The 26,892-nt window shown below is 36.2% G+C and overlaps 1 protein-coding gene across 6 annotated transcripts in view; it reads right to left on the bottom strand.

Annotated features, from left to right (window-relative positions):
* Positions 1 to 26,892, bottom strand: part of UBR3 (ubiquitin protein ligase E3 component n-recognin 3) — a 228,265-nt gene that overhangs the window by 90,972 nt on the left and 110,401 nt on the right. For 3 of the 6 annotated variants that reach the window (XM_059053502.2, XM_059053505.2, XM_059053503.2), the window contains exons 20-25: positions 14,703 to 14,844; positions 12,021 to 12,125; positions 10,762 to 10,935; positions 10,541 to 10,573; positions 8,468 to 8,928; positions 4,560 to 4,648 (exon numbers count right to left, since the gene is read on the bottom strand). In XM_059053502.2, the coding sequence (XP_058909485.1) occupies positions 4,560 to 4,648; positions 8,468 to 8,928; positions 10,541 to 10,573; positions 10,762 to 10,935; positions 12,021 to 12,125; positions 14,703 to 14,844 (1,004 nt within the window). The remainder of the gene's footprint in view (positions 1 to 4,559; positions 4,649 to 8,467; positions 8,929 to 10,540; positions 10,574 to 10,761; positions 10,936 to 12,020; positions 12,126 to 14,702; positions 14,845 to 26,892) is intronic. The other 3 variants (XM_059053506.2, XM_059053507.2, XM_059053509.2) reach the window with 1 other exon arrangement.

Here is a 26,892-nt window from a genome sequence, read left to right as displayed (position 1 = left end):
GTATTTGAAGCTATTTACTTTGAAAGAAAAAGTAATTTTCTTACATATGATGTATTGTGCTTGAGTAGGAGAATATTCTCAATCCTAGGACCCATATGTTGAAGTATTTAGGAGTAAAGTGTCATGATGTCTATAACTTACTACATTTAGTAGAGACAGACAGAGAGGGAAAGAACAAATAAAGAAAAATGTTAACTAGGGGAGGGTTATAGTAGTACATGGGAATTTATAATACTATTCCTTTAGTTTTTCTGTATGTTTGATATTTTTCATAAGAATAAACAGCATGTGTGAAATTAACTCATTTTGGTTTAAAAAAAAGCATTTATATACATATATACTCAGAAAAAGATTTGTAAGGATACAGCCTAGGTTAGGAAATGTGATAGTAAAAATATAATATTATTTTCTTATTTTCAATTATATGTGTTTTCTAAGTTTCTATAATAAAAATTTAATGTTTTTGTAATAACAGAAATTTTAACTTTATATATTATAATAACAAATATAAGTAAGTATCTAATCAAGATTGCAGACTGAGCACAGGCTTTTGTCTCCATTCCTTCTAAAAAAACCACTGAAATAAAAGTAGAGAAATACATAAAGAATTATTTCCCCAAGAATATAGAAAAAGGATGGAGTTGTGGAAGAGAGTTTCACCAACCAACAAATAAGAAATGTCAATAAAATTTCCAATAGAGTGGAGGAGATGGAGACATGCTGACAATGAAAGAAAGTCATAAAAGCTGCAACCACTTATTTATTACAAGAAAGTTACAGAAAGGAAGAATTGATCTGCCCGTTAGAAGAATGTCAACTCTGGGCTCATAATCAGTCAGTGACGCAGAGGATAGGAGTCATAAGTATTAAGTCACTCTGAAAACAGAGTAATTAATCAAAAGTCTATATATAGAACTTCACTACTCAGCACCCCAATTCCTTCCCCAACTTTGATTGACAGAGCACTCAGATAATTTGACATTTACCTCACGGAGGAAAAAAAGACTATCTTTCTCCAGAGGAACTGAACAAGTCACCTGGAGAGCACTGGGGTTTCTAATTGAGTGTTAACATCTGGGGACCCAAACCGAGTAGTCTGCAGTCCTCTCACCAAAATCTAAGTCTGACAGTCGACATGCCTCATCCATACTCACACTAAAGAGAATTACTAGAATCAAACCTACTTAGACCTCAGCAGGGTAAACTCAAATTAACTACCCAGACCACCTTTCCAGGAGAGTCAAGGATTATCAGGCAAATGAGGAAAACTAACAATATGAAAGACTAACTTAAATTTCTAAGTAATTCAGAGGGATAAAGGATAATTGAGAGAGACAGACATTCAGAAAGATTTGAGAAAAAATTCTACAGACAAAGTAAGACCAAGATATTGAAGAGAAGAAACCTCTAAGCATGTAAAGCAAAAAGAATACATGATATAAAAAAGACATAACTGATGAACCTAGTGGTAGGGCAGGAATAAATATGTAGACGTTGAGAACGGACTTGAGAACACGGGGGGAAAGGGAGGCTGGGACGTAGTGAGAGAGTAGCATTGACATACATATACTACCAAATGTAAAATAGATAGCTAGTGGGAAGCAGCCACATAGCACAGGGAGATCAGCTCAGAGCTTTGTGTCCACCTAGAGGGGTGGGATAGGAGGGTGGGAGGGAGGTGCAAGAGGGAGGGGATATGGGGATATATGTATGCATATAGCTGATTCACGTTGCTGTACAGCAGAAACTAACACAACATTGCAAAGCAATTATACTCCAATAAAGATGTATAAAAAAAGACATAAAAGATTAAAAGATCAATCCAGGAGATCCAATATCCAAGTAGTGAGAGTCCCACCAAAAGAGAATAAAGAAAATATAAGGAGAAAAGTATTATAATAGTTTTCTATTGCTGTTTCACAAATTACCACAAAATTCAGTGGCTTAAAACAACATTTATTATCTCACACAGTTTCTGAGGGTCAGGAACCTGGGAGCAGCTTAGCTGATGGTTCTGGCTCAGCATCTCTCATGAGATCGCTATCAAACTAACACCTGGGCAGTATTCATCTGAAAACTTGAATGGGGCTGGCAGTTTCACATCCAAGTTCACTCACATGACTGTTGGCCAGAGGCCTCAGTCCCTAACCACACAGGCCTTTCCATAGGGCTGCTCACAACATGGCAGTTGGCTTTCCCCAGAATGAGTAATCCAAGAGAAAGAAAAACCATCAAGAGAGAAGCCATAGTATCTTTCATAACCTAATCTCAGAAATGACATACCATCACTTCTGCCATATCCCAGTGATCATGTATACCAATTCTGGCACAATGTCAGAGAAGACTACACAGGGTATAAATACTAGGAGGTATGGATCACTGAGGGTCATCTTGGAAGATGGCTATACTAGTTATCAAGAAAATCATAGGAAAAAATTTTCTCAGAGCTTCTGATACATGAATCTTCAGACCGAAAAGGTCCATTAAGTACTAAGGAGAATGAAAAAAGATCCACCTAGATCCATATCATAAAACTTCAGATCTCTGAAGATTAAACAATTATAAAAGTGTCACAGGAAAGGGAAAAAAATGCTCACCCACAATGAATAAGAATCAAACTACCACCATACTTCTTATCAAATTAATGGCAAAAGACAAGGGAGTATTTGCTTTAACAGTTGTAACAGAAAATGTGTATCAACGGGGAATTTTATGTTCATTCAAATTAACAATCAAGCATGAGAGCAAACCAGAGTTCCATCTGGAAATATAAAGAATCAGAAAGTTTAGCTTCCAGCACAAGCATTATTGGGAAGACACTTGAGGCTGCACTCCAATAAACAAGACTCCCAGAAAGACATAAGATGCAGGAAACCCCAGATCAACATGATAAGAGGAAAATCCTAAGGTAATGGCTGCAGAGCATGCCTACAGAGCAAATGGACCAGACTGGAATAGAATTCCATGCGAAGGACAGTATGATTGAGTGGGCAGAATAATAGGGATATCATAAAGGCATATTAGTTAAAAAAAAAGGCAGTTGGAAACTTCAGGAGAAACAAAAGACAACATAACAAAGTAATGGCCCAAACAGAAATGAATAAAGGATGGTATGGTTTTAGCAATTGCAAGACTGTGAGAAAAGAGGCTATATACTAAATACAATCTCCTTAAAGTGTGCTAGGAGTCAGGCCACTGGACTCAAAAAAAGCAAATGAATACTAGGTTATTTTTCAGCCCTGTATTCAACAACATTCAAAAAGTTAACTGTTTTTCAACCTTTAGAATAAACCTTTGGATGGAAAACTTGACTGCAACTGCAAAACAAAATGTTGGCAACCTTAATTTAAAAGAAAAGAACTAATAAAATGCAGAAGGTAGAGATAAGGAAAAGAAAAATGAAAAATAGGGGAGCATATTAGTTCATTTTATATGAAGAGATATGAAGAAACTGGCTATAGATAGATCACTTAATAGAACACTTAATTGTAGCACTTATTACAATTATCTTTAATATGTAAAAACCAAAAAATATATATAATTATTAATTTTTGGAAAGAAGGAAAAGAAAACACAATGGAAAAAGTGAAAGCAGTGTCAATCAACTAAATCCTCATATTTCTTATAAGAAAGTCAACTGATAGCAAGTTAATCCAATAAGCAGAATTTAGTATATGTTATATCAAAGTTATGTCCTGAACATAAACTCTACGGTTGATGGTTTAGAACACATTACGCTAAATCTGGACTGACCCTCCTCCTCACACCTCTTCTTAACATTAGTTATATATTGAACATTAGTTAATATATATATATAACCTTAGTTACATGTGCTTATGTGCACGAGACTGTATTTGCATGTCTGAATGCACATATGTGTATATATTTTAACTAAAGGCACAACTTCAGTGTATTTTCTTTCAGCATTTTTGTCTAAAAGTTAAAAGAGAGAGAGAGAGAAATCAATGAAATGCAAGTATTAGTCAGGGAAGGGAGTATCCTGGTTAACTGAGGACTGATATTAATTGAGATTTAATCTATTTCTCCTACGTTTGTAAAAGATTATTCATAGCAATCTACCATCACACAGGAAAATGGCATCCTCTCTCATTGTACAAATGCTAATGCTAATCCCAATGAAAGTGAGGAGTGCATCTGATTTTAAGAAATAGTGAAGGGGTGGGCAGCAGGAAGAGACACTGAAAGTATCTGAAAACTACTTTAAGGATCTTAGAATAATTTCACAGGAACAAATCAGAATAAGTAAATTCATATTGATGAACCTCACAAATCTAAAGGACAGTTTAAAAGAAGAAAGCAGCAGGAGAATACTGTATTACTACCATCAGGAAGAACTTTCTAACAACTGTAGCTACTCAACAACAGAATGGACTGTCTATAATAAAGGTTTGATCTTCCATCACTCTATTGTTTAAATAAAGACCAGAAATCATCTGTCTGTAATGTTAAAAACTGGTGGATGATTGGATTAGATAATCCCTAAGGTAATAACTGTAACTGTAAGTATGAGAGTTCTAAACTAATAAATTTTGACTTACCAACATCCATTGCAGTTTCCATGAAGCTTTTCTGTCGTGAAGCAAATTCTGCAAGCAATTTCTGCTGCCTCTCTCTGGCCTTTTGTCGCCTAGATTAAACAGAAATAAACTGATAAGTACCAGACGTGCTTAAGACATACCTACTATCTTTCAGGAATATATAATGTATGAAAGGCCTCCGGCACACAGTTAAGAACAACCAATTTTCTGTACTATGTATTAAATTTCAGGTAAAATTTTCTTGTCCTTAAAAGGATTCTGCTGCTTTAAAATAGTTTGAAAATCACTGGGCTTAAGTAGATAAAAATAAAAGCCACGATTTACTTTAAAATGTGAAATAATAATTAAAGTAGATAGAAAATTTGGATGTCCAACAACACAATTTCCTAAATATATGTCAGTTCATAGCAAGAGCAAGAAGAGTTTTAGCTAGGAATACACAATTTAACCCCAGGTACAAATAATAGCAAACTCATTGCTAGAAGAAACTATTATGTTAAGCTATGGACAGAATCTAAAAGATAAGAATAGTCAGATTTAGGGGACTTCCCTAGTGGTCCAGTGGTTAAGAATCCGCCTTCCAGTGCAGGGGACGCAGGTTCGATCCCTGGTTGGGGAACTTAGATCTCACATGCTGCAGGGCAACTGAGCCTGCGTGTTCTGGAACCCACATGCCACAACTAGAGAGAAGCCCGCACACCGCAACAAAAGATCCCATGTGCCAAAACTAAGACCCAATGCAGCAAAAATTAATTAATTTTTTTTAAAAAAGAATAGTCAGATTTACTGTTACGTTAAGAACAGGTCTCTTCCTAAAAGAAATATCAAAAAGCCAGGAAGTTTTCCAGTTTCTACCAGGAAATATTCCAAGTTTGGTTTATTTTGTTTGAAGTAAAAGAATATGAAAGAGTCTCAAATACAAGATAAAGATAAAACTATATTCCGAATCTAAGCAGAAATATTCCTTTGGATTAGTTCACTTTATTCTATTTATTAATTATCCCTTATCTACTTCCAAAGAGCATTTTAATTTGAGGCTAGTTGAAAAAGAAAAAAAATGACTATAACATAAGTATAAGAAAATAAAAGTAAACTAATAAAGACAGGAGTAGGCTTCCCTACATTTAAAGATGCTAGAAATACTAATAAGCATAAAATTCTACCCCCAGCAAGGTAAGGTTAATAATAGTAATTCAAAACAAGAGAGGAGAGAGAGGAAGAAGAAAAAGGTTAAAAGGTAAGTTATATATTAACTCACTGGGAGAGACAAACTTTTTACTTGAACTAAACTCAAAAAGGGATTTATCACAGCCCATGATACAAAGGACATTAAAAACATAATGGATGGAGAATACTATAGCAGTTTCTTTTAGTGACCATTTATTATATCTATATACTACAAAAGAATTTTATTAAACTGAGATTCTATGAAGTAATTTCTATGGGAAACATAAAAGAATTCTGCTATTAATCTGAAATGATTAAAGGGTACAGAATATAGAATTTAGAAGAATGGAATGCTGATGGTAATTTTTAGATTATTCACACATCCACTCCTACCCATTTAGTGGAGATAATCACAAACATCTATAAAATCAAGTACTGTGGTCCAGCTTACCATGAAAAGTTACATATTTTTGCCAATAAAGTTCAAGAGATTTTTAATACTTCTTTTCTAACATTTACTTTAAATGTAATTTAGGGCTCACTTAAGAAAAACTCACTTTATTACCTATTTTATAAATATAACTCTTATTTTTTATATTATATTTTATATTTTAAGCCAATACATTATCCAGGTTGATCATTCACCTTACTCATCAAACTGGACTCCCAATGACATTAGCCATTTCAAAAAATTAAAAACCACTCCTGTGCTCTCTTTCCTTCCTGAATGTGGAAGGTGGTATAGTGGCCTAGGACAGGGTGTCAAGACCCAATGGCCTAGCACAGGAGGGCATTCGTGTGCGGGAAAGTTACAAAAAATTGGTTACATACAAGGGAATTAATCAAAAATTAATACATATTAAGGATTATAGGGGCCAGGTTTCTCACTATGGGAGGAGACAGTTGCAATTATGAAAAGAAGGAAAAGAAGAAAAAATCCTACGGTGTTGGATTAGAATTGGGATTATCAGGTTGAACTCACAGTCATAGTTTTTAATAACTCTCTCTCCCCTCCCTTTATGCCCCCCCATACACACACACTTTGCCCACTAAGAGGGTCTGTGAATGAGCTTATTAGAATGAGCACATGGACTGTGGTTTCTAAGTAAGATTCTTTACTAAAAGGAACCAGGACTCTTTGGAGAAATGGCTAATACAAAACACAACATGAACCATGGGCTATCTTCTTGGACCAGAAAATAATTGAAAATGCTCAAAGAATGGTGGGGAGAAATCCAAAGAACACAGAAACCAACTTGAAGGGACTCTCACTGGTCAAATCTAGAACAATTTGAGCATCAAAATGATTAATAAGCATGAAATTATAACCCACAAAATAAAATAGGAATCTATAACTCCAAACTGATATAAGTAAATAAATGAATAAACAAATGATGGAGAACAGGATATTGCAGCATCTCAAAGTATCTCCCCACAAATTACATATTAATTACAAAGGGGGGAAAAAAGAGAGGAAAGTTACTAAGGGTAACTTGACAGTGAAGAAGTCTAACAGACACCATCATAATCAAGTGATCAAAGTTAATCACCAGTAATGAAACAAATTAAAATCATGTGACACCTGATGGGATGCAGTCAAAAGAAAACAGCAACACTTCCTTTTTTTTTTTTTTTGGTCATGCCGCACAATTTGCAGGATCTTAGTTCCCCAACCAGGGATTGAACCCGGGCCATGGCAGTGAAAGCCTGGAATACTAACCACTAGACCACCAGGCAACTCCCCAGCAACACTTCCTTGATATTCCTCTCAAAGGTGCATCACCTGAATCCAAACATAATGGGAAAGGAGACAAGCCCAAACTGAGGGACATTCTACAGTGTCTATTGCTCTATAATCTTCAAAAGTGCCAAGGTCAAGAAAATAAAGGGAAAACTGAGGAAACTATTCCATGCTGAAGGAGACCAAAGAGACATGACAACAAAATGCAATGAGTGATTCTGGACTGGATCTTTTTGCTCTGAGACACGTTACTGGGACAACTGTCAAAACTTGGGATCTAAGGATTTTATCGTACTAAATAAAATGTTGATTCCCTTATTTTGAAAGGTGTATTCTGATTAGGTAAGAAAACAGTCTTATTCCTAAAAAATACGCACTAAAGTATTCCAGGGTAAAGCAACTTACTCTGAAATGATCCAGGAAGTTCTTTGTATCATCCTTGAAACATTTCTGTAAGTTTGAGATTTCTTCAAAATAAAAAGGTTTTAAAAATTAAACCCATCCTCAGAGGACAAAAATTTGTCATCAAGGAAGAAATGGAAACAAACAAAAATGTGCCGTAGATGCTCAGAGACGTATGAGACCTCCAAAAATGTTTAAATAATAATAGCACTGATAGAATATGTGTTTGGTCTCCTATACTACTCCTTTGTAAACTTATAATAAACTTATAAGTTTCAGTATGTTTCTTTAATTAAAACAATGAGCTACACACTCTACAGCTCACCTTTAAATACATACATGTACATTTACATTTAGAATACATATGGCTGTCACCATATGTATTCTAAATGTAAATGATAACTAACTCACGCATGCTAAACGCACAAGTACCGACTATCTTTGATTCCATTTATCTTACAAACTAATCAACTATAATTATAGCTGATAAACATCCAGGTGATTAGCTTCAGATGGCCAAAAGTGGGGATGGGAGGTGGTAATATAAAATCTTCAACTGTACCATACATTAGTTTAAAGCATTAAAAATAAAAATTACCTTTCTTCTTTGTCCAGTGTTTTCTTCTCTGCAGCAGTGATCTTTTTGGGTGGCACAGGAGGGGTCACTTTTCTACATATCTCTTCAATGATGCGTTTGTTCATTCTGCTTTGCAATGCAGCTTTTAGTAAAATTCTTTCTACTGCAGTTATACCATCTCCATGACTATATTTAGGTATATCTGGTTGGATTAAAATTTCTATGTCATCAAGCCAGGGAGGATAGTAGGAGTTTTGTTTTCCTGAGAGTTTGTGGTGAAGTTTAATTAACAAAGACAATATGCTTTCTTTAATTTCCAAAATGGCTGTAGTTAACTGTGGAGCTGAACCAGGTGCAGACCATTTATTTGAAGTTTTAGGACGAACCACCTGATTTGCTTCACTGCTACTGCGATTGATGATCTCCTGAAACTTCTTTCTACGCTCTGCTACTAAGCTGAAAACTTGAGCTGTACCAGAATTCTACCATTCAAAAGAGAAAGAAAGAAAAATCAAGAGAAGGTATTCAGTGTCAAGTTTAAAACCATATTAGTACTACATTTTCAAAAGGGAATGTTCAAAGTCTCATCCAAAGATTTATTTATTTAATAAATTTGCTCTTTAAGTAAATCTGTCTCTTCACTTCTCTCAAATATACTTAGTCCCACTCAACCTGGAAACATCGAGGAGAAAGGCGATTATCCACAGTAACACCTCTTTTACAACCTCCTGTGCCTACCTAACAGGGAAAACAGACAAAGCTTGAGTAGTTTCTACAGCCATATTAAAGAGAAATCATAAACAAAGTCCTTCATCATATTAAAGGAATAAAAGCTATTCTATCCAACATTCATCAAGAATACGGTACTCTTTACCAACTTCTAGAAGACCACGATATCTTCCACTTAAAATTATAAATTAATTTTTTTCCAAGTTAATGAATCTGAACTGCTAATTAATTTCATTTTTAAGGAACTTCCAAAGTTTGAAAATTAATTCTAACACAAATGCTTTAAGTTACTAAAATGAAATATAAAGATGAAAAATCAAACTAATCTCTTTCATATTTAAATACCACTATAATTTGTTATTTGAACAGATCTTTTAAAGCCATTTTTCTCAATAATTTATCTTCAAACTAGCCTTTTTTGCTAAAGCAGTCAAACTGCATTAGAGCTCTTAGAAATCATCTTTTAATTAAGATACAAGTTAGTTTAATGGATTTCATTAATTTTTTTAAGCAAGCATAGAAAGGATGCTTCAATCAGTTGAGCTTTTTATGAGCTAAATTATAACATACATTATTTTTTTTTAACATCCAAGCTGTTTCTCAGCGTACTCTCTACCAGCATTAGAGGCAAAGGCTGCCTCTTATAGATTCCAATATTTTAACCAAAATTCTTTATGGTGTTCACAGCCAAAACATATTGTCAAAGACAAAGAAAGTTCCTACAAATGGACTCTTCAACAAGAAATGTCTGATTCAATGTTCTTTACTTGCAAAAATCTATATTGTAGGAATTAGAGGTATTTAAGTTTAGTTACTTGCCCTGTCATATCAAGATTTTTCATTTCTGCTTTCTATAAATTAATTAAGCTACATGCAATGAGAGAACTGATTTTCAAAATGCATCCAAATACACAATATATGGAGTTTAAGATTTTTGTGGGCTTATTTTATCAAAGTTAATGAACTGCCATAGGAACAACAACAACAAAAAGTTGCGAATTGGCATGCCACCAGCAACTAAAGATTAAATTTATTTTCATTTAGGAAACATTCATTTTTAAGATGTTAGTAACAATGCTAAATGTAAACAGACTGAAATGTGCCACTTATAATTGGCCCAAAATACTAACACTACTAAGAAAAACCCACTATTAAATATGCAGTATTATTTTTAAGTTCAATAATATGAATTTTCTTTAAAATTAAGCCTAAATTACTGCATTTTAAAAACACACACACACACTAAACATTATTTAATCTAACCATATTAATTAAACACACATATACACACAAATACTTCAGCATTTGTCCCCATTTCCAGTTAAAGCCATATTGCTAGTTGATGCAAATATTATATACATCTACCTCTCTTTGAAGAACTTTAGGCCGACGTGAACTCTGGCAGATTAAAGGAAAAAGATGGGTGAGGCAAAAGCTGCTTAATATATCAGAGGAAATAAAAGACAATTTAAAGTTATTCTACAACCACATTTATTTTTCTTTTGGATGTGATAGGATGATCTAAACGACACAACCCAACATAACGAAGTCTTTCCTTTTTTTTTGGTTCTCTCTTTTACACTTACTTGTAAAGAACCCAAGCTATCAGAGCTGGTACTTGCAGGTGAGTCTCTCTTCACTTCCGGAGCAGTCTCTGGAACTCTCACTCTAACATAATTTATAAAGTGTCGCATGTTCGATACTAAGTTACTACCAGGAAACCAACTGTCATGACAACGTTCTGGTCCACCTACTGATGCCTAAAACGTAAACATAATGAATATCAAACCTTGCCAATCTGGTCTAAGGTACAATGGAAATGTAACGAGCCCAAATGATAGTCTATTGCCTGTCATATTCCTGAATCCCTTATAGTCTCATTCACAAATCACAAAGTGCTAATAAAACCAAATACAAACACAAAATTTTAGAACAAATTTCTCAGTACTAATATAGGTAAGTCCAACAGAAGTCAGCTAAACTTCTCCAGAAAAAAAAATGCAATTTTCAATTTGGAAATACTTAGTACAGAATATTATCCATCAACCATTAGGAATAACTCATAATACAGTCAAATAATGCTAATTTGGACTAACTGTAGAAGAAAGTCTGAAAAATCAACCAAAAGTCTGACTTAGTCTTAGAGGAATCATAATGACCTTTTAATATCTATAAAAGAATATATGTTGACTCAACTTAGAATATAAAGTACAGCCTAGTCTTTTTACTTGTCTTTTTCTTGTTTGTTTGTTTGTTTTTTGGCTGTTATTATGTTGTGTTGAATTCCATCTTTTTGGAGGGAGGGGATGAGGAAAATATCAATTAATTATAAAATCAATTTGTAGTGACAATTACTTTTATGGAAGTGATACTTATAAAATCCTGAAACATATTATCAAACAACTTGTATTCTTAAGTAAACATTCTCCATTATAACAATACTTACTCCATTAACTTCAAACCTTTACAGAAACAATCTGCTATTCAAAATTAATCCCTAATCAAATTAGTAGAATTTCTAGACTGAATTCCTAACATAACAATTATTTACCAGTAATCAATGCTATTAGCATAACACCAAAAGTGCACTAACCACATTTCTTAGATCTACATATTATGAACTACAAATTTCAAATTCAATAATTCTACAAATGGAGTTTAATGTATTAGTGAAACCTCTAAAAGAACATATGTATGTGAAGATTAAAAAGGGCCTTTTCCAGTAGTTCTCAGGAAGATTTTCATCTGAGTATGATGAATCCATAAATACCTTTCAAGATGACATACAACCTTTTATTAAGGCATGTCATAACTTTAACATTTAAAAGTACAAGAAACTACTTACCTCTTCATCTGATTCCTCTTCAGCTGAATTTTCAAGTCCTAATTCAATCAGATATAAAACCATGCAGAGCACATGTTCTGACAGATTTTGATGATCCATCAAAATCTTTAAAAAGGGAAAAAGTGCCCTGTAATTACTTTTTTTCCACAAAACATATTTCACTTAAATATCAAAAAATATTTGAATGTTATAGATGAAGTTAACATAAAATATACATACACATATATATGTGTATGTATGCATATGTATATATACATATATACACAAAATTCATAATCAGATACATAAGTAAAGCTATACCTTGGTGAAAAGACAAAACTAAAACCAGTAAAACAGGTTCCCTCTCAAGATCACACAGTATTTTAGGCAATATCTAGAAATATTAGTTCACTGATTTCCTAAAGGTTAAGACATTAAATAATCCACTAAAACCATTATTATAAAAATACTAGTATCTAATAAAGTAATTTAACAAGACTATTTTACATCCTATGTTGCTGACACTCTTCTCCTGATGACAAAGATATCAGATAAATAAGTTTGTTAAATAAGATAATTGATGCATATGTGTTTGGCATAGCACCTGGCATATAACTGGGAGCAAAATAATTGTTTATGGAACATTAATATTCTTAAAATCTGTCTCTAAAATTAAAGTTCTGAACCTGAGTGTTTTGTGCTGTTGTGTAAATGTGTATGCAATGTGTGGTTTATGAGTGAGAAAGGAATGCAAGTGGTTAGGAGAGAGGCTTCTCTGAGGAAATACTGATAAATCTGACCTTATACATGGAATACACAATGCAAGCCTTACACATTTTATGCAGGACTTTGGGGCTAACCTACACCAATCACTCATTCAATATGATGCAACAAACTATTAACCAGAAGACACATAAAATAACATAATGATAGCCTGGCAGCTATCATGTTGTCTTAATTATTTTTTTTTTAAAAAAAAAGCCATCTGGTCAAACTAGGGAAGAGGTAAGAGGAAGAGCTTCTGCGGGGAGTGGCATTGTCAGCTGCAGATGAGACTAAAGAGAACAAAAAGGAGGCCAGTCTAGGCTGAGCCTAGCAGAAACTGTCCAAACGGCAGAGGGAGCTTGGAAAGGACTCAGTCACTTAGGAGCTAATCTATTGTGACTAAAAAATAAAGACTTTCAGTTCACTGACTCTCTAATGCTTATTCTGACTACTGAGAAGGCTTTTTCATTCATATTTTGTGTGGCACAGTGGTGAGGAGAATAGACTTTTAAAACCTTTTAAAAACCTGATTTTTAATACAAATTCTGTATATACTTAGCTATTTGACCTTGAGCAACATCTGGCCTTAAGTTTTCTCATCTTTAAAACTGGAATAGTAGTCCAGAATTATTGCAAGGATTACATGATTACTATCTGTAATTTGCTTCGTAGAGTATCTAGCAATTGGTGTTCAATAAATAGTAGACAGGTGGTATGGACAGTGGGAGGAGCAAGAACAGCAGTAAGAGGGGACTGAAGGCTGGGAGGCAACAAAGGTCATTTTTTCTAAGCCAGTACTTTACAGGGAGGAAACCAAGGCTCAGCCACACACTCAGCTAGCACAAGCAATACTAGAACACAGTTTCAAACTCCACAGTTTCAAAGGATTGCCTATCATTACTACTCTGCCTCCTCTTAATAAATAAAGCATTACTAGCTAAAATCAAATAAATTTTGGCTTGAAATCCTATGGCATTACATCTTACAGCTTCAAATGAGTAACTTAAAGGCTAAGAAAAGAAAAAACTTTATTAGGTACTACAAAAAAAATGGTTTCTGGGGATTTTTATCAACATGTTCTATATTAAGGTTTTTTAATACTAAACATGGCAGGAGATGAAATGGTTTACTGACAGATTTTTAGAAAGTTGACCTGCCAATGCAATGTCAATTAAAGGTTCTTCTATTATCATAAATGTCATGAAACCTATTACAAAGTTGAGATTTTAAAAAATTTGTTCATAATAATCTTATAACAATTAAATATTGCCTTTCTATTTTTGATGAAATATTACTTTTACAGTAAGCAAATTAAAATGTTGAAAAATTTAACTTGAAAGGACACAAATCATTTGCAGTAGGCTTCTTTAATTTTTAAATCAAGAATTACTGACATTTATTATCCGTAAGATGTTACAGAAAAACCCAAAGAAACTTTTGCCCAACCCAATATATATACTTAGCTTCACTATCTGAACTAGTTATTTAATCTCTAAAACTTAAAAATCATATCTGAAAAATGAGAATAACAACAGAACTTTCACTCATAAGGAAGTTTCCTAGAATTAAACAAAGTAATGTATATAAGTGTATATAAAGTATTTGAAACAAAATCTGGCACTAAGTAGACATTCAAAAAATATCTATTTGTAAAAAATCAAAACCACAAGTATCTTTTTAGTAAGAAAAAATATTCTACTTTTTTTAATGAAAAAAAGAACATTTTAAAGCTGTTATTTTCAACTTAGATTTGAAATTACCTAAAGAATACAATTCATATATATGTGATTATGACATATCCTCACACATCTTAAACATATAAATACACTTTGCTTTATAAATAGTATTTTTATGTAAATATTATCCTTTAGCACTTTTATTTTAAAAATATGGTAATAAATTCTAATCTGAGACTTTCTATTCAAATTACTACTGTACCTTGTAAAGCAGAGTGAATAGCACAATATGTAAAGTTTTACAGTGCAAAAGTCTCATGAGACCTTTATAGCTGGGATGGAGTGGCGTCCTTTTCTTATAGGGAGGCCAGGGATTTCCAGGGAATTTTCCACTCTGTTTTAAACTGTAAAAATAAAACAAAATTAAAATTAGATGATAGACTCAAGGTTAAAATGTAATTTAAATGGTGATTCCATAGCTTCATCACACACTATATGTTACTTTAGCACTTTTTGGAATAGCCTTAGGTACAGATCATAACTTCCTCTACCTTTTTCTGGATGTATCATATTGTCGATTCATTACCATTGAACTCACAGCCAACAGCACTATAACAACCTGACAAAGCTTATCTGACAACAAATTTTCTCCGTAAGGCACATCAAAGCCTTCTTGCCCTCCGGAACACTAAACAGCACTTTGGCACTACACTTGGGGACCATTTTAAACAGCAAAATCAACAAAGGACAAAAATGCAAAAACATAGCACTAAATTGACCATGAAAAGGACACGTTTACAGTATGAGCTGAAACAAGAGGGTAGAGTTTTGCTTTGTTCCGCTTCAACCTAGGTGCCCTCTGCATATCCACCGAGATTTGTGACTAACCAAGAAATTTCTCCGAGTACTGATTTCAGGCATAAACATAAATTTTACCAAGTAGCCAAATTTGCAAAATAGAATTTGCAAACAATGAGGATCAATTGTATATGACAGAATTAGCATTACAAATCAGTGAGAAAAGGATGGATTGTTCAATAAATAGTCCTGGAGCTGGTTTTCTGTAGGGGAAAAAAAATAAATAAATCACTACTTCACTCTATATATAAAAATCAACTCCAGGTGGATTAAAAATCCAAATATAAAAGTAAAACTTTAGAACTGATAAACTTTAGACAATCTAACAGAAAAATCATCGAAGAATAATCCATACACCAATCTCATACCAAGAATCATGAAGGGAAATTAATAAGTTCTTTTTAAAGGCTCAACCTCACCCAGTAATCCAGAGAATGCAAGTGAGTTATACATTCAGCACTTGAAGTTAAAATGACAGAATGAACGTAAATATTTAATTTTACTTTCACTCAAAACTCCAATAAAATACAGTAATGGTATTTCTTAAAGGATGAAAAGCACCAGGATGAAGAAAATCAAAGAAAAAAAAGGCAAAATTTTGTCAATCGGAAAGCAAATGGATACACGTTGACTCTAGTAAACCTAAGAAAGCCAAATCACAGGAAGGCAATGGGGACAGCTGAGAATCAACCCCAATTACACTGCAGAATCCTCAAAAGGCTCAGAAACTGGAAACACCTGGTTCTTCAATAACTGGAGTTGGGGAGATAGGAGGCTAAAATGAGGATTGGATGAAAACTGCTTCTCCCCCACCCCAACAGAATTCTGGCTAGAGAATTCATCTCTGGAGAAGGTAAAACGCAAGCACAGTTAAGGGTAGGAGGATGGGCAATTAAAATCATCATAGGCCTAGAAAGTCCAGGTGTCCTTTGAGAGCCACTGAGATTTCACCCTCTTTATGCAAATTCCTTCTTAGAAATCTTTGTCTCTGAAGTTTTCTTAAGCTATGGTATTGACCTAAAACAACAGGAGGTATGGCCAGGACCAAACTGCTTGAGTCCCATTATTCTTGCATTTGGAACACTCTCTATGGCAGACTGTATTGTTGTTCCCAACTGTTGGATCACTTCCTTAAAAGAGGAGGAAATCCCTGCTCATTGCCATATGACATGAAGTGCCTCACTTCTGGTACATTACATATTTCCACCCCATTACCAGGCTTGATGTGAGCCAGCAGAATGTGAGAAAAATGACAGAGAAAAAAAAGAAAGTCATCATATGCATTTTGACTCAGAGCACTTAGGCTCTGACTCCATTCAGTTCACAAAATAATGGCAGCCAGACCATTACCTTCTGGGCAGTATTTGAAAATACTTCTCTGAGGAATCTGACAAAACCAAAAAGGAAGTTCTAAAGAGACTAACGTAAGGGCTTCTCAACAAACCTGCCTGCCCAAATCACACTACATTAAAGCTCAGAATCTACAAAGATCCACCAAGGCACTGAGAGCTCTTCAACACAAGCAGCCAGAATTATCAGACATCCAAAGAATGCAGCTAACATAAAAGCTAGAGACAACAGTAGAAAACTCAACTTAGAAGAAACAAATATCATGTAGGGAGGGGGAAAAAAATCTTAAAAATAATAAATTACAAGGAGAGGCAACATGGTTTCCTGTTACATGGGTTTGGAAGGGGAAAGTCAGTACAGCCCACATACCCCGTGTAAGCAGAATTTCCTGACATCTATACGAGGTGAGAACACCTAGAAACAGGAAAGAATGAATTCATAGTTTGGTCTCCACATAGGAAATGATTTTTCCTGAATATCTTCTGAGACAAGGACAGGAAAAGTTGGCCTTTTCAGCATTTCAAGATCCTTCTGCCTGTGGGTATGTTAGGAGCAAAGGCATATTCTCAAGATGCTGATGTGATTCCTCAATGTAATATCGATGAGAAAATGACCCAGACAAGAGGAAGAAGAGGAGGAAATGGCAGCTTCTCAGGGACTGTTGACATTCCAGGATGTAGTCATAGAATTTTCTCAGGATGAGTGGGAATTTCTGGACAGTACTCAATGGGAATTGTACAGGGATGTGATGTTAGAGAACTATAAAAAGCTGGTCTCCTTGGGTCCTGTCTCTAAGCCAGACCTGGTCACCTTTATGGAGCAAAAGAAGGGTCCTTGGGATGTGAAGGGAATGGAGACAATGGCCATACACCCAGGAACTGGGGGTCCCCACCCAGGTGGAGGATGGTGACTTCAGGCTGAGCATTAGATTCATGGGGCACCACCCTGTTACCTCATCATCAACCAACCAGAAGAAAGTCACACAGCCTGCAGCCCTCACCCCAAATTTTGCCTATAAAAACTTCTCCCTGAAAACCATGGGGGAATTTGGGGTTTTTTACAGCACAAGCCACCTGTTCTCCTTGCTTAGCCCTGCAATAAACCTTTCTCTGCTCAAAAAAAAAAAAAAAAAAAAAAAAATCACCATCAACATACCAGAGAAATGAATTGCATCTATGATTCAAGAAGAGGATGCCATTATGTTTGCTTTAAAAAAAAAAACAAAACTGGGGCTTCCCTGGTGGCGCAGTGGTTGAGAGTCTGCCTGCCGATGCAGGGGACGCGGGTTCGTGTCCCAGTCCAGGAGGATCCCGCATGCCGCGGAGTGGCTGGGCCCGTGAGGCATGGCCGCTGGGCCTGCGCGTCCGGAGCCTGTGCTCCGCAGTGGGAGAGGCCGCAACAGTGAGAGGCCCGCGTACCACAAAAACAAAAAACAAAAAACTGGTTTCTATATAATATTATAGTGGCTACATATAAGCATAATTTTCAAAGCAATCCCAATAGCCTATGATTAAATGTTTCAATTATTCTATTTCATTTAGCATAGAAAAGCAATTTTTAGTTTTTATTTCTTTGTTTGCTTTAAGCACTAGGCCCCTAAATACGCAGCACCTAGATTAATAAAGTATTCTGAAATAAAGGTTATATATTTGTTCAAGGCAGCAGGTAATACATCATTCTGACTGCTCTTTTCAAAATCATTAATGAAACAATGCAAATGAAAAGCTACATGACAACAAAAAAAATTTTAAGTGACTCAAACCAACACTTAATTATTGACTAGCTTGAGACAAAAATGACATATATAAACTCATACATCATACTTTAAAACATGGGCCAGCAGCCATTAACCTTCAAGATGGGAGATGGGAAGCAACAGAAATATCAGAAATTACAGTTCAAAACAATTTGCTTTCCAGCTGAATTTAAAGTAACCACTATATAAAAATCACATTTGTCTTTTGGAAATGGTCTAGACAATAGTTCCAACACTGCCACTAACAAACGTATTTCACTGAACTTCTCTGGACCACAATGTCCTCATATGTAAAATATAACACTGAATTGAATGGATGGTTTTCCAACTGTTGGTTTGTTTTTGCTCTTGTTGTTTTTTGGTTTTGTTTTTCTCATTTTAAAACCTGAATTGCCCATTAAGGGGTATTTGGAAGGGAGTGAGGAAAACGGGATGAGCCACCTCCACTCTCTTAGGACTTCTGTTGTTGTTGCCCAACCCCCTCTTCCAGTGATGGCTCCCAAGATATTTCTACAGAAGATGGAGAGAAGATCTTGAAGGGCTTTTCCAGCAATAAGATCCTAAAATTCTAAAGGTCTAAACATCACACAAAGAAAATGGCTTATCTTCACTTAAACTCTCGGCACAAAAAAAATTTAAGAAACTTACTTTTCATACATTTAGCAATTACTGATTATCTACAAAGTGCCCTGCATCAAGGTAGATTCTAAAGACACAATAGCGGGACTTCCCTGGTGGCAAAGTGGTTAAGAATCCACCTGCCAAAGCAGGGGACACAGGTTTGAGCCCTACTAGGGAGACCCCACATGCTGTGGAGAAACTAAGCCCGTGCACCACAACTAAGCCTGTGCACTGCAACAAAGAGTAGCCCCTGCTCGCCACAACAAGAAAAAACCCGCATGCAGCAACAAAGACCCAGCAGAGCCTACCTAAATAAATAAATAAATAAATAGAGAGGGACCTTCAAGATGGCAGAGGAGTAAGACGTGGAGACCGCCTTCCTCCCCACAAACACATCAGAAATACATCTACATGAGGAACAACTCCTACAGAACACCTACTGAATGCTGGCAGAAGACTGCAGACTGCCCCAAAGGCAAGAAACTCCCTGCTTACCTGTGTAGGGCTAAAGAGAAAAGAAACAACAGAGACAAAAGAATAGGGATGGGACCTGCATCTAGGGAAGGGAGCTGTGAAGGAGGAAAAGTTTCCACACACTAGGAAGCTCCTTCACTGGCAGAGACGGGGGTTGGGCAGGGGGGAAGCTTCAGAGCCACAGAGGAGAGCGCAATAACAGAGGTGCAGAGGGCAAAGCAGAGAGATTCCCACACAGAGGATCAGTGCCAACCAGCAATCACCAGCCTGAGAGGCTGGTCTGCTCACCCGCTGGGATGGGTTGGAGGCTGGGAGTTGAGGCTCCTGCCTTGGAGGTCAGATCCCAGGGAGAGGACTGGGGTTGGCTGCGTGAACACAGCCTGAAGGGGGCTAGTGCACCACAGCTAGCTGGGAGGGAGTCCAGGAAAAAGTCTGGACCTGCCTAAGAGGCAAGAGAACATTGTTTCAGGGTGCGCGAGGAAAGGGGATTCAGAGCACTGCCTAAATGAGCTCCAGAGACAGGCACAAGCCGTGGCTATCAGCGTGGACACCAGAGACGGGCATGAAACGCTAAGGCTGCTGCTGTAGCCACCAAGAAGCCTGAGGGCAAGCACAGGTCACTAACCACAACTCCCCTCCTGGGAGCCCATGCAGCCTGCCACTGCCAGGGTCCCGAGATCCAGGGACCACTTCTCTGGGAGAACGCATGGCGCGCCTCAGGCTGTTGTAACATCACGCCAGCCTCTGCCACTGCAGGCTCACCCTGCATTCCATACCCCTCCCTCCCCCGGGCCTGAGTGAGCCAGAGCCCCCTAATCAGCTGCTACTTCAACCCCATCCTATTGGGGTGGGGAATAGACACCCTCAGGCAACCTACATGCAGAGACAAGGCCAAATCCAAAGCTGAACCCCAGGAGCTGTGCAAACAAAGAAGAGAAAGGGAAATTTCTCCCAGCAGCCTCGGGAGCAGCAGATTAAATCTCCACAATCAACTTCATGTACCCTGCATCTGTGGAATACCTGAATAGACAATGAATCATCCCAAAATTGAGGCAGTGGAATTTGGAAGCAACTGTAGACTTGGGGTTTGCTTTCTGCAGCTAATTTGTTTCTGATTTTATGTTTATCTTAATTTAGTATTTAGGGCTTATTATCACTGGTAGATTTGTTTATTGATTTGGTTGCTCTCTTTATATATATATATATATATATATATATATATATATATATATATAGTTTCCTTTTTCTCTCTTTGTGACCGTGTATCTTGTATGCTTCTTTGTGTGATTTTGTATGTATAGCTTTGCTTTTACCATTTGTCCTAGGGTTCTGTCCATCTGTTTTTTGTTGGTGTTTCTATTTTTTAGTATAGTTTGTAGCGCTTCTTATCATTGGTGGATTTGTTTTTTGGTTTGGTTGCTCTCTTCTTTCTTTCTATTTTTTTAAAAATTACTCTTGTATTTTTTTTATTTTTAATCATATTTTTTTATTTTTTATTTTACTAACTTAATGTTTTTTTTCTTTTCTTTCTTTTTTTTCTGCCTTTTCTTCTGAGCCATGTGGCTGACAGTGTATTGGTGCTCTGGCCGGGTGTCAGGCCTGAGCCTCTGAGGTGAGATAGCCCAGTTCAGGACACCTGACCACCGGAGACCTCCTGGCTCCAAGTAAATTCAAATGGAGAAAGCTCTCCCAGAGATCTCCATCTCAATGCTAAGACCCAGCTCCACTTAACAACCAGCAAGCTACAGTGCTGGACACCCTATGCCAAACAACTAGCAAGACAGAAACACAAACTGACCCATCAGCAGAGAGGTTGCCTAAAATCATAAAAAGGTCACTGACACCCCAAAACACACCATCAGACGTGGTCCTGCCCAGCAGAAAAGACAAGATCCAGCCTCATCCACCAGAACACAGGCACTAGTCCCCTCCACCAGGAAGTCTACACAATCCACTGAACCAACCTTAGACACTGGGGGCAGCCACTAAAAACAATGGGAACAACGCACCCGTGGCCTGCAAAAAGGAGACCCCAAACACAGTAAGTTAAGCAAAATGAGAAGACAGAGAAACACACAGCAGATGAAGGAGCAATGCAGAAACCTACCAGACCAAACGAATGAAGAGGATATAGGCAGTCTACCTGAAAAAGAATTCAGAGTAACGATAGTAAAGATGATCCAAAATCTTGGAAATAGAATGGAGAAAATACAAGAAACGTTTAACAAGGACATAGAAGAACTAAAGAGCAAACAAACAATGATGAACAACACAATAAATGAAATTTAAAATTCTCTAGAAGGAATCAATAGCAGAATAACTGAGGCAGAAGAACAGATAAGTGACCTGGAAGACAAAATAGTGGAAACAACTACTGCAGAGCAGAATAAAGAAAAAAGAATGAAAAGTATTGAGGACAGTCTCAGAGACCTCTGGGACAATAATAAAGGCACCAACATTCGAATTATAGAGGTCCCAGAAGTAGAAGAGAAAAAGAAAGGGACTGAGAAAATATTTGAAGAGATTATAGTTGAAAACTTCCCTAATATGGGAAAGGAAACAGTCAATCAAGTACAGGAAGCACAGAGAGTCCCATACAGGATAAATCCAAGGAGAAACATGCCAAGACACATATTAATCAAACTATCAAAAATTAAATATTAAGAAAAAATACTAAAAGCAGCAAGGGAAAAACAACAAATAACATACAAGGGAATCCCCATAAGGTTAACAGCTAATCTTTCCGCAGAAATTCTGCAAGCCAGAAGAGAGTGGAAGGACATATTTAAAGTGGTGAAAGGTAAAAACCTACAACCAAGATTACTCTACCCAGCAAGGATCTCATTCAGATTTGACGGAGAAATTAAAACCTTTTCAGACAAGCAAAAGCTAAGGAATTCAGCACCACCAATCCAGTTTTACAACAAATGCTAAAGGAACTTCTCTAGGCAGGAAACACAAGAGAAGGGAAAGACCTACAATAACAAAACCAAAACAATTAAGAAAATGGTATTAGGAACATACATATCAATAACTACCTTAAATGTAAATGGATTAAATGCTCCAACCAAAAGACATAGGCTGGCTGAATTGATACAAAAATAAGACCCATATATATGCTGTCTACAAGAGACTCACTTCAGACCTAGGGACACATACAGACTGAAAGGAAGGGGATGGAAAAAGATATTCCACGCAAATGGAAATCAAAAGAAAGCTGGAGTAGCAATTCTCATATCAGAAAAAATAGACTTTAAAATAAAGACTATTACAAGAGACAAAGAAGGACACTACATAATGATCAAGGGATCAATCCAAGAAGAAGATATAACAATTGTAAATATTTATGCACACAACATAGGAGCACCTCAATACATAAGGCAAATGCTAACAGCCATAAAAGGAGAAAATGACAGTAACACAATAATAGGGGACTTTAACACCCCACTTTTACCAATGGACAGATCATCCAAAATGAAAATAAACAAGAGAACATAAGCTTTAAATGATATTTTAAACAAGATGCACTTAATTGATATTTATAGGATATTCCATCCAAAAACAACAGAATGCACTTTCTGCTCAACTGCTCATGGAACATTCTCCAGGATAGACCATATCCTGGGTCACAAATCAAGCCTTGGTAAATTTAAGAAAACTGAAATCGTATCTTATCCGAACACAACAGTATGAGACTAGATATCAATTACAGGAAAAGATCTGTAAAAAATACAAACACATGGACCCTAAACAATATGCTACTAAATAACCAAGAGATCACTGAAGAAATCAAAGAGGAAACAAAAAATACCTAGAAACAAATGACAATGAAAACATGACGACCCAAAACTGATGGGATGGAGCAAAAGCATTTCTAAGAGGGAAGTTTATAGCAACACAATCCTCCCTCAAGAAACAAGACACATCTCAAATAAATAACCAAACTATACACCTAAAGCAATTAGAGAAAGAAGAACAAAAGAAACCCAAAGTTAGCAGAAGGAAAGAAATCATTAAGATCAGATCAGAAATCAATGAAAAAGAAATAAAGGAAACAATAGCAAAGACCAATAAAACTAAAATCTGGTTCTTTTGAGAAGATAAATAAAATTGATAAACCATTAGCCAGACTCATCAAGAAAAAAAGGGAGAAGACTCAAATCAATAGAATTAGAAATGAAAAAGGCGAAGTAACAACTGACACTGCAGAAATACAAAGGATCATGAGAGATTACTACAAGCAACTATATGCCAATAAAATGGACAACCTGGAAGAAATGGAAAAATTCTTAGAAGAGCACAACCTTCTGAGACTGAACCAGGAAGATATAGAAAATCTAAACAAACCAATCACAAGCACTGAAATTGAAACTGTGATTCAAAATCTTCCAACAAACAAAAGCCCAGGAGCGGATGGCTTCACAGGCGAATTCTATCACACGTTTAGGGAAGAACTAACACCTATCCTTCTCAAACTCTTCCAAAATACAGCAGAGGGAGGAACACTCCCAAACTCATTCTACAAGGCCACCATCACCCTGATACCAAAACCAGACAAAGATGTCACAAAGAAAGTAAACTACAGGCCAATATCACTGATGAACACAGATGCAAAAATCCTCAACAAAATGCTAGCAAACAGAATCCAACAGCACATTAAAAGGATCATACACCATGATCAAGTGGGGTTTATCCCAGGAATGCTAGGATTCTTCAGTATATGCAAATCAATCAACATGATACACCATATTAACAAACTGAAGGAGAAAAACCATATGATCATCTTAATAGCTGCAGAAAAAGCTTTTGACATAATTCAACACCCATTTATGATAAAGGCCCTCCAGTAAGTAGGCAGAGAGGTAACTTACCACAACATACTAAAGGCCATATATGACAAACCCACAGCCAACATCATTCTCAATGGTGAAAAACTGAAACCATTTCCACTAAGACCAGGAACAAGACAAGGCTGCCCACTCTCACCACTATTATTCAACATAGTTTTGGAAGTTTTAGCCACAGCAATCAGAGGGAAAAAGAAATAAAAGGAATCCAAACTGGAAAAGAAGAAGTAAAGCTGTCACTATTTGCAGATGACATGCTACTATACATAGAGAATTCTAAAGAGGCTACCAGAACACTACTAGAGCTAATCAATGAATTTGGTAAAGTAGCAGGATACAAAATTAATGCACAGAAGTCTCTTGCGTTCCTATACACTAATGATGATAAATCTGAAAGAGAAATTAAGGAAACACTCCCATTTACCACAGCAACAAAAAGAATAAAATACCTAGGAATAAACCTACCTAAGGAGAGAAAAGACCTGTATGCAGAAAACTAAAAGACACTGAGGAAAGAAATTAAAGATGATACAAACAGATGGAGAGATATACCATGTTCTTGGATTGCAAGAATCAACACTGTGAAAATTACTCTACTACCCAAAGCAATCTACAGATTCAGTGCAATCCCTATCAAACTGCCAATGGCATTTTTCACAGAACTAGAACAAAAAAATTTCACAATTTGTATGGAAACACAAAAGACCCCGAATAGCCAAAGCAATCTTGAGAAAGAAAAAGGGAGCTAGGGAAATCAGGCTGCCAAACTTCAGACTATACTACAAAGCTGCAGTAATCAAGACAGTATGGTACTGGCACAAAAAAAGAAATATAGATCAATGGAACAGGATAGAAAGCCCAGAGATAAACCCACGCATACATGGTCACCTTATTTTTCATAAAGGAGGCAAGAATGTACAATGGAGAAAAGATAGCCTCTTCAATAAGTGGTGCTGGGAAAACTGAACAGCTACATGTAAAAGAATGAAATTAGAACACTCCCTAACATCATACACAAAAATAAACACAAAATGGATTAAAGACCTAAATGTAAGGCCAGAGACTGTAAAACTCTTAGAGGAAAACATAGACAGAACACTCTATGACATAAATCACAGCAAGATCCTTCTTGACCCTCCTCCTAGAGAAATGGAAATAAAAACAAAAATAAACAAATGGGACCTAATGAAATTTAAAAGCTTTTGCATAGCAAAAGGAAACCATAAACAAGATGAAAAGACAACCCTCTGAATGGGAGAAAATATTTGCAAACCAAGCAACTGACAAAGGATTAATCTCTAAAATTTATAAGCAGCTCATACAGCTGAATACCGAAAAAACAAACAAATACCGAAAAACAAAAAAACCAAACAAACCCAATCCAAAAATGGGCAGAAGACCTAAATAGACATTTCTCCAAGGAAGACATACAGATTGTCAACAAACACATGAAAGGATGCTCAACATCACTAATCATTAGAGAAATGCAAATCAAAACTCCAATGAGGTATCACCTCACACCGGTCAGAATGGCCATCATCAATAAATCTACAATCAATAAATGCTGGAGAGGGTGTGGAGAAAAGGGAAGCCTCTTGCACTGTTGGTGGGAATGTAAGTTGATACAATCACTGCAGAGAACAGTATGGAGGGTCCTTAAAAAACTAAAACTAGAAGTACCATATGACCCAGAAATCCCACTACTGGGCATATACCCTGAGAAAACCATAATTCAAAGAGTCATGTAGCACAATGTTCAGTGCAGCTCTATTTACAACAGCCAGGACACGGAAGCAACCTAAGTGTCCATCGACAGATGAATGGGTAAAGAAGATGTGGCACATATATATAATGGAATATTATTCAGCCATTAAAAAGAAACGAAATTGAGTTATTTGTACTGAGGTGGAAAGATCTAGCGACTATCATACAGCGTGAAGTAAGTCAGAAAGAGAAAAAACAAATACCATATGCTAACACATATATGTGGAATCTTAAAAACAAAACAAAAAAACAAAATGGTTCTGAAGAACCTAGGTACAGGACAGGAATAAAGATGCAGACGTAGGGAATGGACTTGAGTACACGGGGAGGGGGAAGGGTAAGCTGGGACAAAGTGAGAGAGTGGCATGGACATATATACACTACCAAATGTAAAACAGATAGCTAGTGGGAAGCATCCACATAGCATAGGGAGATCAGCTCAGTGCTTTGTGTCCACCTAGAGGGGTGGGATAGGGAGGGTGGGAGGGAGACGCAAGAGGGAGGGGATATGGGGATATATGTATATGTATAGCTGATTCACTTTGTTATAAAGCAGAAACACACCATTGTAAAGCAATTATACTCCGATAAAGATGTTAAAAAGTAAAGAAAGAAAGAAAGAATTTTTTACTGCTAAAAATAAAGACACAATAACTTTAATTTACCTAATTATTTTTCTCTATAATTTTTCACAACGCCTTTCTATTACCTTCTTGAAATAAAAAAGGATCACACTAAGTAATTCAGTTTTGCCACTTTTGTTCCTTAAAACTAAAAGAAAA

This window comes from Kogia breviceps, chromosome 2 (genome assembly GCF_026419965.1).
Source record: "Kogia breviceps isolate mKogBre1 chromosome 2, mKogBre1 haplotype 1, whole genome shotgun sequence".
Taxonomy (NCBI): Eukaryota; Metazoa; Chordata; class Mammalia; order Artiodactyla; family Physeteridae; genus Kogia; species Kogia breviceps.
The sequence above is the reverse complement of the archived record's forward strand: the minus strand, read 5'-3'. Positions and strand labels throughout refer to the sequence as shown.